The sequence below is a fragment of the Odocoileus virginianus genome, chromosome 2, assembly GCF_023699985.2.
Source record: "Odocoileus virginianus isolate 20LAN1187 ecotype Illinois chromosome 2, Ovbor_1.2, whole genome shotgun sequence".
Classification (NCBI taxonomy): Eukaryota; Metazoa; Chordata; class Mammalia; order Artiodactyla; family Cervidae; genus Odocoileus; species Odocoileus virginianus.
The window spans coordinates 20,721,009-20,738,741 of NC_069675.1; the positions used below are offsets into that span (position 1 = coordinate 20,721,009).

At 37.0% G+C, this 17,733-nt stretch overlaps 2 protein-coding genes across 11 annotated transcripts in view; both read right to left on the reverse strand.

Moving 5' to 3' along the window:
* The window catches only part of CDKL4 (cyclin dependent kinase like 4), a 53,777-nt gene extending 52,210 nt beyond the window's left edge, over positions 1-1,567 (reverse strand). The window contains exon 1 of one of the 2 annotated variants that reach the window (XM_070477216.1): positions 1,425-1,567. The gene's annotated coding sequence lies outside the window, so the exon portion shown is untranslated. The remainder of the gene's footprint in view (positions 1-1,424) is intronic. The other variant, XM_070477211.1, reaches the window with a different exon arrangement.
* Positions 1,568-5,482: 3,915 nt separating this feature from the next.
* MAP4K3 (mitogen-activated protein kinase kinase kinase kinase 3) overlaps positions 5,483-17,733 on the reverse strand; it is a 175,929-nt gene continuing 163,678 nt past the window's right edge. For all 9 annotated transcript variants that reach the window (XM_070477153.1, XM_070477168.1, XM_070477190.1 and 6 more), the window contains 6 exons: positions 16,718-16,889; positions 13,256-13,324; positions 13,083-13,175; positions 9,769-9,839; positions 7,580-7,635; positions 5,483-6,909 (listed from right to left, as the gene is read on the reverse strand). In XM_070477153.1, the coding sequence (XP_070333254.1) occupies positions 6,822-6,909; positions 7,580-7,635; positions 9,769-9,839; positions 13,083-13,175; positions 13,256-13,324; positions 16,718-16,889 (549 nt within the window). In that variant the 3' untranslated portion in view covers positions 5,483-6,821. The remainder of the gene's footprint in view (positions 6,910-7,579; positions 7,636-9,768; positions 9,840-13,082; positions 13,176-13,255; positions 13,325-16,717; positions 16,890-17,733) is intronic.

The window sequence follows — 17,733 nt, forward strand, 5'->3', positions numbered from 1 at the left end:
AAAGGCAAGCCCTTTCTCTCCACACATCCTGAGTTAACAACTTCCCCACTCCCTTTTTACACATTATTTACTGCACTTGAGGTACTCTGTTTGTGATTGTCTGGCACACAGTGGGTGCTCGACCTGTCGCAGTCATATCGTAATTTTATTTGCTAACCTTTCCACTAAATATGTGCCTTTCTGCTTTAAACAAAAGCAGTAACACATTTTGGTTGTTAAGATAGTACCTGGGCAGGAAATCAATATTAAACAGTGAGGCAGTTATTTGCAGTGAATAGAAGCAACTGACACAGAATATTTTTCAGTCATTAGTCACCTTCAATCTGAACCTAGGTACCTCTTGGCTAAGTTACCAAATGTCTGACTATTAAAGTTAATGAAGTTCTGTGTACAAAGGCAAAAACAGGTATAGACTTGGGCCGGCTGGTGAATATGAGACAAACAGGTAGATACTTGAGCAGATCATTAAATTCTTTGAAAATGTTCTATTTAACTTCCTCAGTCTTGAGGATTTGCAAAAGGATGCACATACAAACTGAGAAAACACTTGGAGGCAGATTATTTTCCATGATTGTACCACAAGGCAGGTCACGAGGGTTCAAGCCAGCCTTTAAAGAAAATACTGAGAGAAGGAAAAAAAAATTAAGAAAAGGAGAGGAAATGGGGTGAAAAAGCATATTAATTTCCTAATCTAAAAGTTTATAGGAAACATGTAAATCATGGCATTACGAATAGGGGAGTAAGGAGACCCTTTCAAGACCAGGACAGACAAGTTACAGATTCTACAGGCTAAAAGTCACAGTCCGCTACGCTGTTATTGTTTCCAATGCAACAAACATGTATTTATTTATATTTAATAAAACTGACCAGAAAAATGGGCTATAAAACCATTCTCCATCGGTCTTATAAACATCATACCAAACTGCAGAACTTCAAAAGTACACACACCCGTTTAAAAACTTGTCTTCATGACAGTACAACAGGATTAATTAAGAGCACCCCAGAAAACTAAAGACCACATCATTCACATAATCCAAGAAACGAACTTTGTTTAAAAGCCTCACATTTCATGTGAACATATAACAGATCTGAAAGTCTGGCATAATCCACTAGATTTCCAAGCTTCTAAACTAGTCTGGACCAGACATTTAATGACGGTCCAGCTTCTGGGCCACGCCAGGGGTCGGCCACGCCAGGGGTCGATCTCCCTAGGCACAGCCGCTCCGCTGCCGCGCCGGCTGGGTCGTGCAGTCGGCTGGCGCCACCCGTCACCTCTGGCCCCTCGCCCATCCCTGCCTGTCCCTCCGAGGAGGCCAATCGGGAAGGCTGCCCCGCAGCCCTTCTCTGGGAGCCTCCATCCAGACCCCGTTCTCTCTCCAACGCCCCCGGCACCGACCCTCCGGCCTCCCGACCGCCGCACTTACGGCTCGGACGGGGCGACGGCGACGCAGCCTCTAGCGGCCCCGGCGCAGCGACTCTGGCGCTGGGCGCTGTGCGCAGGCGGCCCCCGCGCGGCGTCTCCCGGGCAACCGGACGCTCAGGCCGCGCAGGGCAGGGCGGCTTCCGCAGCGGGTTCCCCCGGCGCCCGCCGCAGGGAGACTCGCGGCCTGGGTTCAGCATCTCGGAGGGTCGCCTGTAGGCCAGCCCTTAACGGCAGAGTGTGGACGCAGCAGCAGTTTCTCCTCCCGGAACCCTTTTTAAGCTGCCCTGAAGGAGGCACTCGGGAAACATTTTAACTTTGCCAGAACATTGCGATCACACCAAGTACTGTTCCTATTCCAGGCCGCAGGAGCACTAAAATTTAGCACATATAAGCATTGAAGTTACAGTAGGCCGTTTCCCTACCTGGGCCTAGATCTTGAGGTGGCCAGATCCTCTATTTTTAATCGTTCCTCTTTGGTCCTGCCCTAGTGTCCACATAGCTTTTCAGCAGATTTAAGGCTTTTCCGTAACAAGTAGGTTTATCTATTAGTTGCTGTCCATCGCTGCTGTTTTGATAATTCAGCAAGCATTGTTACTATTACGTGGGGCTGATTCAGAGTGAAAGACATGTTTGCCACCCAGTAGGAAACCAAGTCAAGCAAACAAGTAATTTGATGAATGCTTTATGGGGTCACAGGTACTAACACTAGAAAAAGATAATTTTTGCTAGTCTACTCTTGTTTACAAGATGAACGTGGGAACACTGTGTTGTTAATGAGCACATACACACTTTGGCATCAGTAAAATGCTCCCTCATCATGCCGATTTAGGATGTCGCTTCTTCTCTGCTTCCCTCAGAAGTAACTCTTCTTCCTTTTTCTTCTCTATCTTCAATTCTCCACTTCCTTCATTTGCTGAGACATATCCTCTGATCTCTGCCCATCTTTAGAAACAAAGACAGAGACAAAAGCAAACCCAGAAACTTTTACCTCCTTTGCCTTTAAGACCAAACATAATCCCGCTGAACTCAAATCTACATAAGCTTCTATCAACTTATTTCTCTATCATTTTTGCCCTCATCATGCTATATAGGTAATTTTCCCAGTAAGGATACAAGAGATCACATCACCTTAGGTACAGACCCAACGCCTATTTTCTGTTTTTGGCCACATCACACAGCATGTGGGATCCTAGTTCCCCAATCAGGGATCAAACCCTGAACCCCCCTGCACTGGAAGCATGGAGTCTTAGTCACTGGACTGCCAGGGAAGTCTTTTTTTTTGGCCAATGGCTATTTTCATCATGGTATTTAATCTCTGCAGTTTCTGTAACTGTTGACTATTAGAACTACTTTTCTCAATAGGAAGCTCTTCACAAATAGGCCCATCCCTGCTTTGCAGCAGTATGTTAACATGTCTTGTTACTCTGCTCCACACACCCTGAGTTTAACTGTATTTAACGTCACTATTCCTTGAATAAGCAGCATTTTTGCATATGCCTTAGTCTAGCCTACAGCTCCCTACGCTGATTTTTTTCTGCACTTGATAAACTCATCTATTAACAACCTGGTTTATATGTAATGTTCTACATAAAGGCTTTTCTTTTCCCAAAGCAGAATTAGGCACAGCCTTTTTTTGTATTGTTCTTCAAATCTATTTATTCATCCAAATGTGCTCCTGGAATATTGGGAATGATGATCTAGTAACGCACTTGGACCCACTGTGAATGATCAACGTTTGCTGGTTAAACAATTATCTCACCAGAGGAAACTTGAAAAGTCAGGTCTTTGTAATGAGTTTTGACTAGATGTGTTTCATAAGGTTTAATGGTAAAATCAATTATATGCAAATCCTTTTATTCTTACACAAAACACTTTGAATACTGAAAATCTTTTTTGATAAAGTGAAAAATTAAAAGACAGAAAGTTAATTTCTTTTGCTGCAAAGAGACCATGAAAATCAGAATCTGAAATCCAATTCCTAGAGAAAGTAAGTGTAATTTCAGGGCAGAAATGGCTAGGGTGTATTTCAGAGGGTAGTGGATATACTGCATATATTCTGTGCAGTACATAGTTTAGCATAGTAGTTGAGAGTATATACTCTGAACCAAGTGCCTAGGTTCAAATCCTAGCTCCACTATTTCCCAGCTATATTCTTGGGCAAGTTATTTAATCTTTCGGTGCCTTAGTTTCTTCATCTGTAAAATGGCATTAATGATACTTACCTCATTGGGCTGTTTTGGGGCTTCCATGGGAGAATCTATGGAAAATATGTGGAATAGCACAAACACATTCATTGGGCACTTATTATTATATTCCCTCATGTAATACTCTTTAGTGTTTACCCACTATTTAGTATAGCACGCTTTCATCTACTAGTAATGGTGAAAAGTGATGCCTGTCCTTTATTTCCTGGTCTCTACTGAAATCAGTAACACACTAGCAATGAATGATGCCAATGAGGCCTAGAAACAATTGGTATCATTTTCAACACCAATGTCCAAGAAGCTAGCTCACAAGATAGACAATTCTGAACTTCAATGAAATCAAATCTTTCCCAATATTTCAGTTAGTGACTCTCTTCCTGTTTACTAAATAAAGATTCTCAATCACAAGTTGTAGGTGGAGCCCTCAAATTTGCATTCTTGAGTGTCACCAATGATTATTTTTTCTCAGTCAAGTGATACTTGGATCACACTCAGAAACACTGATTTAAGTTCAACATTGGGCCAGTGGTTCTCATGAAGCACTGCACATCATTTGTACAACTTTATAAAAACATGGTTATTGAGTCCTTCCCTCAAAGACTGATTCCAGGGGTCTGTAGTTTTAAAAGGCCCATGTGTAACACACAACCAGTTGTATATTTTATCTTCTGGAAATATTTTGAAATACTAGACAGTTAAATGTGAAGGTTACATTTTTCTGAGATGTGACCCTTTATATAATTTACAGGATTTGGAAACTAGAAACACGTGGACCAGGAAAAGGATCAACAACCTCATGAATAAATGCCAAGGACAGAATATTGATTTCTTAAAAATCTTTTTCAGGAAATCTGTTTTTCAACAAATTGATGATCATGTTATACTGATAAAGATCTGTTTTTAAAACAGTCACTGTGTTAGTCACTCAGTTGTGTCCGACTTTTAGCGACTCCATGGACTACAGCCCACCAGGCTCCTCTGTCCATGGGATTTTCCAGGCAAAAATATTGGAGTAGGTTGCCATTCCCTTTTCTAGGGGGTCTTCCTGACCTAGGGATTGAACTTGGGTTTCCCTGAATTTCTTTAACATCTGAGCCATCAAGGAAGCCTTAAAACAATCATTATTATTAATGCTAAGATTAGTCACAATGTATTTGGGCGAAGTGATAAATATACATTACTGCTGATTTTTAACATCTGTATGATTTAGAAGTCAGTTTTAAATAAGGAAACTGTTCTGGAGTCAAGGAGATTATCCAAGGTCATAATAACAGGCAGCAGCATTAACAAGAGTTGAAATGTCACCTCTCAGTCCCCAACTCATTTTTCCTACGTCTAACTTTGCCCTCCTTGCCTTCAGAACTGCATTCCCCAGCATTCTCCTTTCCTTTCTCTAACCAGGAGTCAGCAAACTCTTTCTATAAATGGTCAGATGGTAAATATCTTAGGCTCTGTGGGTCATGTAGTTTTTTGGGGAAAACTGTCTTTTTTTTTTTTTTTTTTGGTGAAAGCAGCTATGGACAACATGTAAACGTATTTGTCCTAGTGAATTTCATTGATAAAAACAGGCATTAAGCAGGACTGGGCTCAGGAATGCAGTCTGCCGACTTCTCCTCCAACTAAAAAATTAAGAATGTTGTGACTTTCCTGATCAGAAAGTTGAAGAGCCTAAAAATGTGGGAATATTACTCCTTTATGAAATCTAGATGACAGATCAAATTGACATATCAAGATCTGAAGGATCACAATGGTTACTTAAGGATTTAATGCAGAGTAATTAAAAACATTTTTCTCCTTAATATGTTTTAATCTTACTATATACAGATTAAGCCAGATGACAAGCTACTATACAACAGCATGTTAAAAAACATATTTATTTTACACTATGTACAATCAGGAACATATTTAAAAGCATTGTCAATTAAAATAAATGAAGACCATAAATCACAATTTAGTTTGTTCTTTGTGTATACACTCACATTAAAATATAAAGAACATATACCAAAAAAGAGCCAAAAGTGTGCATTTTTCTAAAACTTGGTATATACATATTTCACTGGGAAAAAAGCAATCAAAAATGACTTTAACCAAAACTAAGTTCCTGTGATGTGTAGTAACCATTATATTGTTTATATGAGGTAGTAACTAAATTATTTTGGCCAAGTGTTAATACTCTAAATCAAAGGAAATATGAAAATGATCATAAAATAAGGCCAAGAAAAGTAAAAATTCCACTAGAAATTTGAACTGATTCACTCTATGGAATGTTATAGTTCTTCAAAGTGATTATATGAAATGTTTAGTGTGGACTCTTTGATAATGCTAACATACTCTGTGCATATTGTAACTCAGACAAACTGCAATGCTACATCACGGTACCGCTATTCTGTGATTCAAAAATTTTTCAAAGGTATTGTTTTTAAGCAGAGACAAGCAATCTTATAGGATTCTGCTGAAATATAAAAAGACCAGTTACTACAACAAGGGGTTAATTGGTTTGTTTCACGTAGAAAACAATCCAAATACATTTAAAAAAGATGTGGAGCCAAATGCATATTGACAATGTCACAGCTTACTTTTGTGACTTAATACATCACATATCAATACTTTGTGCAAATATAAACACACCAGTGTACTTGCATTAAAATTAAAAACAAGATTATAAAATGATTACAGCCTCCATTACAATTTTAAAAGTTACAAGATTTATCTTCATATTACTAAATTACATATAATAAAAATACAATAGTGTTAAAGGTACGGTTTCATTGCCAGCATCCCATTTTGTAATATAGCCACACCCAAGAATATACTAAAGAATTCTTAAAATATTAATCCCAATTGAATTTTCAACATTTACATCTGTACAGATAAGACACTTACTTGTACATCCCATAAAAGTACATTATCTACATAAATTCTTAGTGTGTGTCTTCAGCAATATGAAGTTTCACAGAAAAATACTGCCTATATGTACAAAGATTACATAGCAATGAGTTAAGCACTTGTGTGGTTCAATATGCTAAATATATCCATACCACTTAAAACAAAAAATTGCCCCCTCTTGTCTCATGCCACAATAAATTACAAGTAACTGAAGCCAGGTAACTGCGCTTTTGTACAGCTTCAAGCATCCATTAATGTTGCAGTGGTAGTGTTCTTTCCTTCTATAGTTAACTGTCAAAGCACACTTCTCAGTAACTGTTTTCATGACCCGCCAGGATGTATAAATTGCTATTTGCTGTGGGGTTATCAGTTGGCCTACTTTCCAAAACCACGACCCTAAAATAGTAAACAAACACATAAAAAACATATAACAAAACAAAGTTATGCTTACAAACTAATGTTACCAGAAAAATTTTCCATTGCTTCTTTATCATATGCCTCTAATAAATGCTGCTTATTTGCTATGTGGGCAGAAATCATTTGCAAATCACTATGATTAAAGAGGCAGTTCTAGCTCTGGGAAGTAATTTTGATGCCCACCACTCTCTTCTAAGCCAGTGTGGTTCTAAGAGCCAGAGGGGGTAAAACTATAACTAGGAATCAGTAGGGGAAACTTAATTCTTATTATGAATTCTAAAAACAATGTGAAGTTCAAGAGTCAGAAAATAAATCAAAATAGAACCCCAAATCCTATTTGGTAATATAACTAAAAACTTTTCTGTGTGCTAGCATATGGTATTTCTTCTTTCTGGTGTTGTAAATCATATTTGAGATATTATGTTTAAAGCAAAACTAGTACTGACAACATCTATGTATTCCTGTTACTTGGAAGATCAAGCTCATTGTCAAAGGCTTCATAACTTTCTGTGAATACTTATAGCATGAAAAATATAAAAATGAATATATTATTGCAGAAATTCCAGTTCTCTTGAAAAAGAAGCTAGTTTTATGCTGGATTTATAAAACATGTTTAGAACTATGTATTTAATACAACCACTTTTCCTACCTGTCAGATCCAAGTAGTCTGAAAATTCTTGTGCTATCTGAAATTTCTTGTGTTACCTGTTCAAAGAAAATACCAATTTAACTTCTGAAATGAAAGATGCAGACTTTTATATGGGCATTTAATTTATAACCCTATAGAAAAGAAATATAATTCCTAAGATGGAAACAGAATCCCTGTATGACCATTAACTTTCTTAAGTCAGCGCACAGGTATGTTGTCCATTTGTTAGTCTAGGAAAAATATGGCTGATTTTGAATCAATCATAAAACACGAGAGTAGTAAACCATTTGCCTGGAATATAGGCTCCCAGGGAAAAATTTAAAAGCAAAGCACCTAGTCCATTTTATTTATCAGAAACCTCTTATCAGTTACCCTAATGCTAATAGCAAGGCACTTGTATCTGGTCCTTCCACTTAAAAGGCTGCAGTGTAGTGTGACGGGACAACCTCATGATTCCAGTTTCAATCCCAGTTCTCCCACCGACTAGTAGTGACAACTGCAAAAGGTATGTAACTTGTTGGAAGTAGTTTATCTTCTGCCAAAAGGGACAGAAGATACCTCTCAGTGGTATCTTGCATATTCTTTTAAGTATTAGTGGGTTTAATGCCTAGTTAAGGAAATACTCAGTAGATAACAATTCTCTTTCCCATTTCTTTCCCAGTCTCCTGAAATAATATTTTCTGATGGCATACATCTTTAAAGAAGTCCTCAGTGTGACCAAGCACCAGTTGGGGAGTTGAGGATAAGTCTACAGGAGAAAGATAAACCCACTGTTTATTGCTTATTAAATGCAAAACATTCCCAATTATAATGGCAGTAGCCTCTCCCCCAAATCTGGTAGGCTGAATAAAACAGTTTGATTTTGAAAATAAAATTATTCTGGAAACAGCAGTGATTCTTGACTTCTTTTGTAACTCAGCACGCCTGAAGGATCTAACATGCTCACTTCAATAGTAGCAGTTCATCATTACTGATTGTCAATGCATTTTGGGACTTGCCTACTTAAAGGACAGACCATTTTCAGAGGGGCTGTATTTAGTAAGGGGTATTTAAGCAGCCTGAAAAAGTACCTCAGGATATTTTGGGACAAACTGATTTTTTTTTTTAACAATTCTCTTCTATCCAGCCTACAATGCTTTTCTTTCTCTGTCTGGTGTTTATTAGCTGTTGACTCTTCTTATCTCTAGGTTCCATTCCCTCAGGTGATTAAAAAAAAAAAATCTTCCTCTTGAGTCCTCTTGTGGCAATAACTCCTAGAAACATACTGGCAGCCACCTTTCTTGAATACTTACTATAGGCTAGGCATTATGCCAAGCACATTACTTATTTCCTTTCGTTTAATCTTAGCAACCCTATGAGGTAAGTACTATACTGTTATCCTCAATTCACTGATGAAAATACAGGCAAAGAGAAGAGAAGTGACATGCCAAGGTCACAGTTACTGAAGAGGAAAACTGAGACTAAATCCCAGGATTTTCTCTGAAACCCACACTCATGATCATTCTACCAGTACCATTTACTGGTCAGGAGAAATGCTCTGAGCTTAATGTGTAACAGTTTAAAACACAAATAAGATATTTTCTTACTCAAGGCACCTAATGTTTTCCTTCCCCTCCAGTGCTCAAGTAGAAGTCATACTATTGAGACTGGCGTGGGATTACCGAAAGAACTCAGGATGATTTTACTTGCCTGTAATATTTTAAGGGACAAGTATCAAGTCTTGCTCATGTTGTAACCCCAGCACTTTCTGGCATAAATGATGAACTGAATTGAATACGTCGTATGACTTGGAGTTAAATTAAGGAAGGAAGGATAGCGAGATAAGGGTACCAGAAACAGGAGGCAAGCTGACTTCCAGGGAAATCCTTTACTTGGAGCCTACACTGGTCATTTTTCTGAAATACAAAGTAGAAAAGGTGCTTCGGGGACAGAGTGAGCCCGCATCTGCACTCTTACTCCAGGTGATGGTCTGGGAAAGTTGAAAGAACATCAGAGCTGGCTCACTTTTAGCAGTATTTAGGAAGCTCCTGTTCTGAATATAAGGGTGCTTATCTGGAAGCACAAAAAATAATGCACTGAACTTTATCACTAAATTGAATACAGAAAATGTAACATTTTGTTGCACCAATCAGGAATTTTCCAAAGTTCAGGACTATTTAATGGTTGTAATTTTAAAAAAGATCACTTACCTCGTTAGACCGAAAACTTCTACCTTGCATTCCATGTTTCCAGAAAGCTAGCACACTGTCTTGTAGGCAAACTAACATGCAAGAACAGCTCAGTTACTGTTAATAGTATAAAAGTTCAACCAATAAGCATCATTTCACCCCTCTTTCTACCTTGAATAACAATATTTCAATTAATAACTGTTAGTCATTCCAGATTTATAATAGCATCTTTATCACACCACAAACTACACAGTATAAACTAAACAGCATAAATACTTCATTGAACTGATTCATATTTTGGTAAGAAAAAGAAAATTCACTGAAAATATTTTTTGCTTTAGGAAGTTTTGTTTTGCGAAAATATTTGAAACATATAGAAAAATAGGAGAATGACATAAAAACACATGTATCTGCCATTCAACACTTAAATCCTAACATTTTCCCATATTTGTTCTTTGTTTTAAATAAGAACGAATACTGCCAGCATCCCTATGTACTCCTCCTCTAGTTCCATTAACCCTTCCTTCCTCCCTCCTTGAGATAACCACCTTACATATTTGGTATCTGTTATTCTCATGCATATTTTTACTATTAGAACACAGTGAGTTCACATGATCAGTGAAATTTATATTGTATTTTCCAACTTTCATATATTTAGTGTGAGGAGCCAAATGATGTTTCTAATTTTTTTTGTTATTACAAACAATGCTGCAATAAACAATCTTGTGCATGTGTGCGTACTAAGCCATCTCAGTTGTGTCCGACTCTGTGAGACCCTATGGATTATAGCCTGCCAGGCTCCCCTGTCCATGGGATTCTCCAAGCAAGAACACTGGAGTGGGTTGCCATGCCCTCCTCCAGGGGTCTCTCCAACCCAGGGATCGAAGCCAAGTCTCTTATGTTTCCTGCACTGGCAGGCAGGCTCTTTACCACCAGCACCATCTGCGAAGCCCTAAACATTCTTGTATCTCTTCCTACGTACATGTGCAAAATTGTCTCTGGAATGGATACCTAGAAATAGAATTACTGGGATTTGTGCCTTCTAAAAATTCTAGTTCTGCTTTCTGTATTTAAATATTTAATATACATTTTGGTGTGTATTCAGTGAAGAATCTTGTTTCCCGCAGGTAACGAATTGTCCTGGCATCATCTGTTGAACCGAACATTATTTCCCCACTGACATATGATGCAAATACCCAATTACACATAGGTCTACTTCTGAGCCTTCTGTTTCAGTCTTCCATGTATCCCTGTGTTGAGCCCACACTGTCTTCATCACTATGGCTTCAGAGGAAGTTTCAGTATCAAGGAGGGCAAGTGTTCATCAAAATTTACTTTATTATTCTTGGCCTTTGGCTTATCCTTATGAATTTTAAGATCAAGAGGCACAAGAATACCTCACTGGGGTTTTTTTTACTGCAAATGCATTGCATGAGTGGATTAATTCGTGAACTAACATCTTTCCCATATTCAGTCTTCCTATATATCAACACGGTGTAGTTCATTTGTTCAAATCTTCTTTTATGCTTTTAAAAGATAACTTGGAATTTCCTAGGTAATGATCTTACACATGTTTGACTACATTTATTCCTATGCATCTTACTGGCATGTCAGAAAGCTATCCATCAATGTTATTCAAATCTAGCAATTTTGAATTTTCTTATTGGTTCTAATAGAGTTGTATATTCTAGTAGATAATCATACCATCAGCAAAAAAGGATATTTTGCTTATTTCTTTCTAATCCTCATAGTTCCCTTTTCATAGTCTAATGAGACTGTGTTATAATATGATGATAGCAAACCTCCTTATCTCATTAGCTAATTTAATGGGAATCAGTTTAACCATTAAACAATATTTTTAATAGGCTGTACTAGATGAAGGACATTTCCTTCTACCGTTAATTTCTAAAAAGTTGTCTTTTTAAAAAACCAAGAATGACTTAGATTTTACCGAATGCTTTTTGCACATCTGCTGAAGCGTTACATAACTTCTTGCTTTTAATGTGCTATACATAAATAAACTGTCTGCTGCTGCACTACCTTTGCTTTTCTGAGATAAAGTCTACTATTTGATGACATGGAATTCTATTTGCTAGTATTTTATATAAATTTTCCAAAATCTGTTTTCATGAGATTGGGAAACTTTGCTTTCTGTGTAATTTAACTGATTTCACTGTCAACAGTGCTAGATGAGTTTGAGCAAGCTCCGGGAGTTGGTGATGGACAGGGAAGCCTGGCGCTGTACTCCTTGGGGTCACAAAGAGTCAGACACGACTGAGCGACTGAACTGAAGTGACTGTTACTGATTTATTCTGCATTCCTTTCTTGTCTACAGTCTGAAGCAGTTTGTATATGGGGAAGGGACTATTCCTTCTTTTAATAGTGGATAAAAATCCCCTATAAAGCCACCAGGCCTTATGTGGGGAGTCTTAATTAGTAGGTGCTTCAAACAACATGCCTGGCTCTGGTTCCCCATCTTCTGTGGGACACCTGCTAGCTTTCTTTACCACTCATGAGGGTGTATCACTTTGAGTTTCTGTTCTTTGTCTTTTTTTTTTGACCTGGCCATGCATTTTAAAGTATGGATTCCATTTGAACATTCTGAGCAGATGTCCCTCAAAACTGACTTATTATCATCAGTGTCTGCTTGTTGGAGAGAGGCATTCTAATTGGGAGAAAGATTAAAAATAGGACCAAGAAAGACAAATGAACTATTCGCCCTTGGCCCTTACCTTCTGCTAATGCATATACATGCAAGGATCTTTACTGATAAAGGACACCAGAAAAACCAGTGTACAGCTAAATTAACTACTGAATCATATTCATCAGCATTCTCTCTATTATGGTCATTTAACTTTATTTTTCCTGAATGCAATCATTTTAGAATACTGATTCTGTAAGAAATCTTTTTCCAGAAAAAAATCTTACCAAGCATAATGTAAAAATAGCAAGAAGGAAATTCCATATGCTTAAGGATCTGTGATCAGTAGATACAACAGCAAATACTAAATTGTAAAGCACTTATTGGGAAACTCTACAGGAGTCTAAAGAAAATGGAAATTCATAACTATGTTATGAATAACAATATTTAATTATTTATTTTGAAAATGCCCAATCTGTAGGGAAGACAACATTATTTATCGATTATATCAAAGTTGCTAAACTATTTTAGGGAATGTGTAACAGCAAAGACTGATACCTCATATTCATTATATCCTATATTTTAAAAAATGAGTCCTTAGTAATCTATTTTTATAATTTCAAATAACTATTGGACAAATTATTCTAAGCAGCTGATAATGCAATCAAACAAGAAACACAAAACTCTGACTTACCTATTGATTCAATCTGGAAATCAAAGGTGAGTTCGGATGATAATTTTCTGCTAGATTTTAATCTTCCTTGGAGATTTACTATTTTTATACAACCTATAATGGAAAAAAGTCAATCAGAAACAAAGATAAAAGAAATCTTATTAAGATAAAGATATTCATAAACAAAAACTTACAGTCCAAGCATACAAGAATGGTATCTCTCTCCAGCTGCGTTACGTGAGTAACACTTGTCTGGGGGGTATCTACAACACAAACAAACTCGATAAAACTTAGAGGAAACAGTAATATTTAAAGCACAGACACATTAAAAAAAGAATTCTGAATATAAGTGAATTTGAAATAGATATATATTTTTAGTCATACACATGCAGTGGTTGACTCAGATGGGTTTGGGTTCAAACTCTGATACGAGAGCTCAACTGAGAGAGTGCTTAATGGAGGGTTAGCTATCGTCATTACTACCTGTGATGCCACTATCCTATTCATATGTGAGATTAGGAGTCCAATCTTCTATACTACAACAATGATTAATTTTGGATTTTAAGCTCAGAAGACCAAGGGCTGTGCTTCGTACATCATTATATGTGGTGCCTAGCACATGCAATGAATATTTACTGAATGAATAAATCAGAGAGTTAATCACTTTGAATACAAATGAGTTAAAAAAATATTGACATATTTGAGAAGTATGAAGCACCATAAAAATGCAGAGGCATTATTTTTATAATAATGATTTATCCAAGTTCTAACAAACCTAAAACATTTAAATGACTTAGTTTTCCAGGAAGTGAGAAGTAAGATATCCCAAACTTTGTATGAATATCAAAGCTAAAACTGTTGAGCTACAGGCCTTTGTTTCTGGAGCATGTTTCTTAAGTCTAGTCTATCAGTCTAGTTTTTTACTTCCCATAGTATTTAGAATCTTAATAAATCCAAGGGCAGCTGTAGTTCAGACTTTCACACGTATTCTGTGACTAGCCAGGGTTGGAAGGATATGGAACAGGCCTTCTGTAAATCAGGCCAACCAGATCTTTGTAACTCTTACACATTTGGTGAAAATTAGTCAAGAAGTCAGTCTAGCATTACTAGATAGAAAGCCAGGAAAATGAGATTTACAAATTGATTATAATAATTAGTTTCCAAACACTGAAGTCATCTGGAGGTCTACTGATGTCCAGCTGCCACCTCCAGATATTCTTATTTAAATGGGGGTATGTGTGTATGACTTGATGTATCAAGAGTGTTAAAATCTTCTCAAGTGGATTCTACATTGCAGCAGAGTTTAGGAAACCACAGCTTATAATTTCAGATCATACAAAACCTTAAACATACTTTCTCCCTCTTACTGAACCTCATCATCTCAAAATCAGAAATGAATTATATCTGTTGTATTTAACTTCTAATAAAGGGATTTCATTATGCTAAGATAAGCAATCAAAAGTTCGTGGGATGGAAGGTATAAAACTCTTGTGTCAGGAAATGAAAGGCCCTTCATTAAACAATTAGTAGAAAAGGATTTAAAGTTAAAATGGTTGGGAGAAATAAGACAACTAATATAAATAAAATATTAGTCACTAAATAAAATATTAGTCAACCAACAATAGAAGGGAAGAAATTAGAAAGCAGGAGTTAACCCTGTGACTGAAAGGGTACATACTGTCTAAAGGGAGAATTTAACAAGAGAATTTGAGGAAGCCAAAGAGAAGCCACATAATGTTGCCAAGGGCAGGCCATGCTTTCCTTCAATAGAAAGCTGTTCCAAATTCCCTGGGCTCCAGCAGCCATGAAGTTGTCTTTAGACTTCTGTTGAATGTGTCTAAATGTGTGATCATTTTTTTTTCAATGCCAAAAACCTCCATCTCTTAATTCTTTTCCTTTTATGAACACTTTCAGGCTTCCAACAAACTCCTGACTAATCAATATTTATTGGCAAGTTGGTTCTTTAACACTTCTCTAAGTTGCCAAAGACTCTGAGCAGAGGGCTTTTGCAAGACCTTTAAAAATTACCTTCAAAAACAGCCATGCCTATTTTACAGCAAAACATTGTACAATGTCATTCTTTAGTAAAAACACAAAAGGAGCTTCATAACAAACACAGTGTTTTAAAAACAAAAAGACCTTTAAGGTCATGTTTTTTTTTTAAAGTGTAACAGTTTAATCAGATTTATTTACCACCAAAGACAAAAGTTTTGCCAATAGGTATGGACTGCAGTAATGCAACTGAGGGTTTCAAACTATGAACAAATTTCTGTAAAAAACTCATTAATTGGAGCTATTATTTCCTAAGGTACAAGCTATGAAGGAAGAAATCTGCTACAACTGGGCAATGTAGATCAAAATTTAGGAATTAAATTATATAAAAGAATTATTTTCAAGCACCTTGAAACACTTTGGAGGTGCTTTACTATTTACTTAATAATTTGCATCCTAATTACAAATCATTAAAAATATTTATTAAAGTTCCCAGGTAGTACCTGTGTATCAATTATAAAAATATACTGGAAAATATACTTAATGCAGCTTTTCCTTTTTATATAAATCAGCTTTTTTATTAGCCTCTTGATGAAGGTGAAAAAGCAGAGTAAAAAAGCTGGCTTAAACCTCAACATTAAAAAAAATAAGATCATGGCATATGGTCCTATCACTTTATGGCAAATAGATGGGAAAAATGTACAAACAGTGTCAGACTTCATTTTCTTGGGTTCCAAAATAAATGTGGACAGTGACTGTAGCCATGAAATTAAAAGATGCTTGCTCCTTGGAAGAATAGCTGTGTCAAACCTAGACAGTGTTTTAAAAAGCAGAGATATCATTTTGCTGACAAAGGTCCATATAGTCAAAGCTATGGTTTTTCCACCCGTCATGTATGAATGTGAGAGTTGGATCATAAAGAAGGCTGAGTGCTGAAGAATTGATGCTTTTGAACTGTGATGCTGGAGGAGAATCTTGAGAGTCCCCTGGACTGCAAGGAGATCAAACCAGTCCATCCTAAAGGAAATCAACCCTGAATACTCATTGGAAGGACTGATGCTGAAGCTTCAATACTTTGGCCACCTGATGCGAAGAGCCAATTCATTAGGAAAGACCCTGATGCTGGGAAAAACTGAGGGCAAGGGGAGAAGGGGTGACAGAGGATGAGATGGCTGGATGGCATCACTGACTCAGTGGACATGGGTTTGAGGAAACTCAGGGAGGTAAGTGACAGACAGAGAAGGCTGGTGTGCTGCAGTTCACAGGGTCGCAAACAGTCGGATACAACTTGCACTACAACAAGGTTTGTATATATATGTGTGGTTCTCCACTTGTGGTCCCTGTATTAACATCGTCAACATCCTGGGAACTTACACATTGAAAATTCTCAAGCCCCACCCAGATCTACTGAGTGAAAAACTTGGGGGTGGGACCCAGACAAGTGATTCTGACACACACTCAAGTTTGGGAGCCACCAGAATGTTTTAAATGTGTCAAACAAATTAGCTATCTCAAAGCAAGTCATCTTCTCTTTTTCCAGTTCAATAAGTTACTCAAGACTGGATTTTTATGCACTGTACTTGCCTGATGAAAAATATAGTAAATTGATTACTTACAAAACCAGTCTATGCACTGGCCTTAATAATTACATAAAAACCACAAACCTGATTCTGTAAACCACGAAGAGGTAGAATTTGGATTGACTGTTTCAAATCGAACCACCTGGTTGAAGTCTCTCCCTTTACTGACACCAACACAGACTAAAGGGTACTCCTGCTCAGGAACCACCAGCATCTCAAACATTCTAAGTGGACATGGTATAGGAAAATCTATGTGCTAGAAAAAAGACAAAATATATTAAAAAAGGAAAACAAAAGCCAAATAATTTCATGGGAATGCCGTTAAGAATGTTTAGTTTTATGAAAATACATAACAGAGTACTCTCTACTATAAAGATTGCTTCTTCTCACAGAAACTCAGGTTATGCAGAAAAATCCAAATTATGAAACATCTTATAAAGATTTTAGTTTAAGCACTGTAATTTTTAAGTTAAATACTACACACTTTAGCATTAGAATTGGAAACAGATCCAGCAACTGCACGGCTGGTCTGAGAGTCCCCCCACCTCCACCCGTTGAGGTAGAGTCTCTTGTTTCCTAATTGGACACTGTGCTTCAGTAATACTCCTCTGCCTTCTTATCCAACTGAGCAAACATGGGTGAGAAAACTGAAATGCTCATTAGCAAGAGACATTCCTCTTATAAGTGTGGACAGGAAAAAAAAAACCCACAAAAGAAATCAGCCCTGTATTTCAAGTGATTCTATTTAATAAATTAACTTAGTTATAATGCAACTGATTTTCATTATACATAAGTTTAAAATTATTTTTATTTTACTACAAAGAGACTAAATTCACATTCTGAAACTCTGGAAAAATAGAAAACATTCACTTTATTAGTAATCAGGTAATAAAACCAAGATAACTATACACATCTACCACAAGAACGAGAATAATAAGGGTTATTACTCAGAGAAAAGCAGACAAACGCTCATAACACTGATGGTGGCAGAACAAATTGGTACAACCACAGTGGTTAATTACATCACTTATTAATGCCAAAGATATGCGTCTCTCAGAACCCTGAAAAAACACTCCTATTTATACAACCTACAGAACATG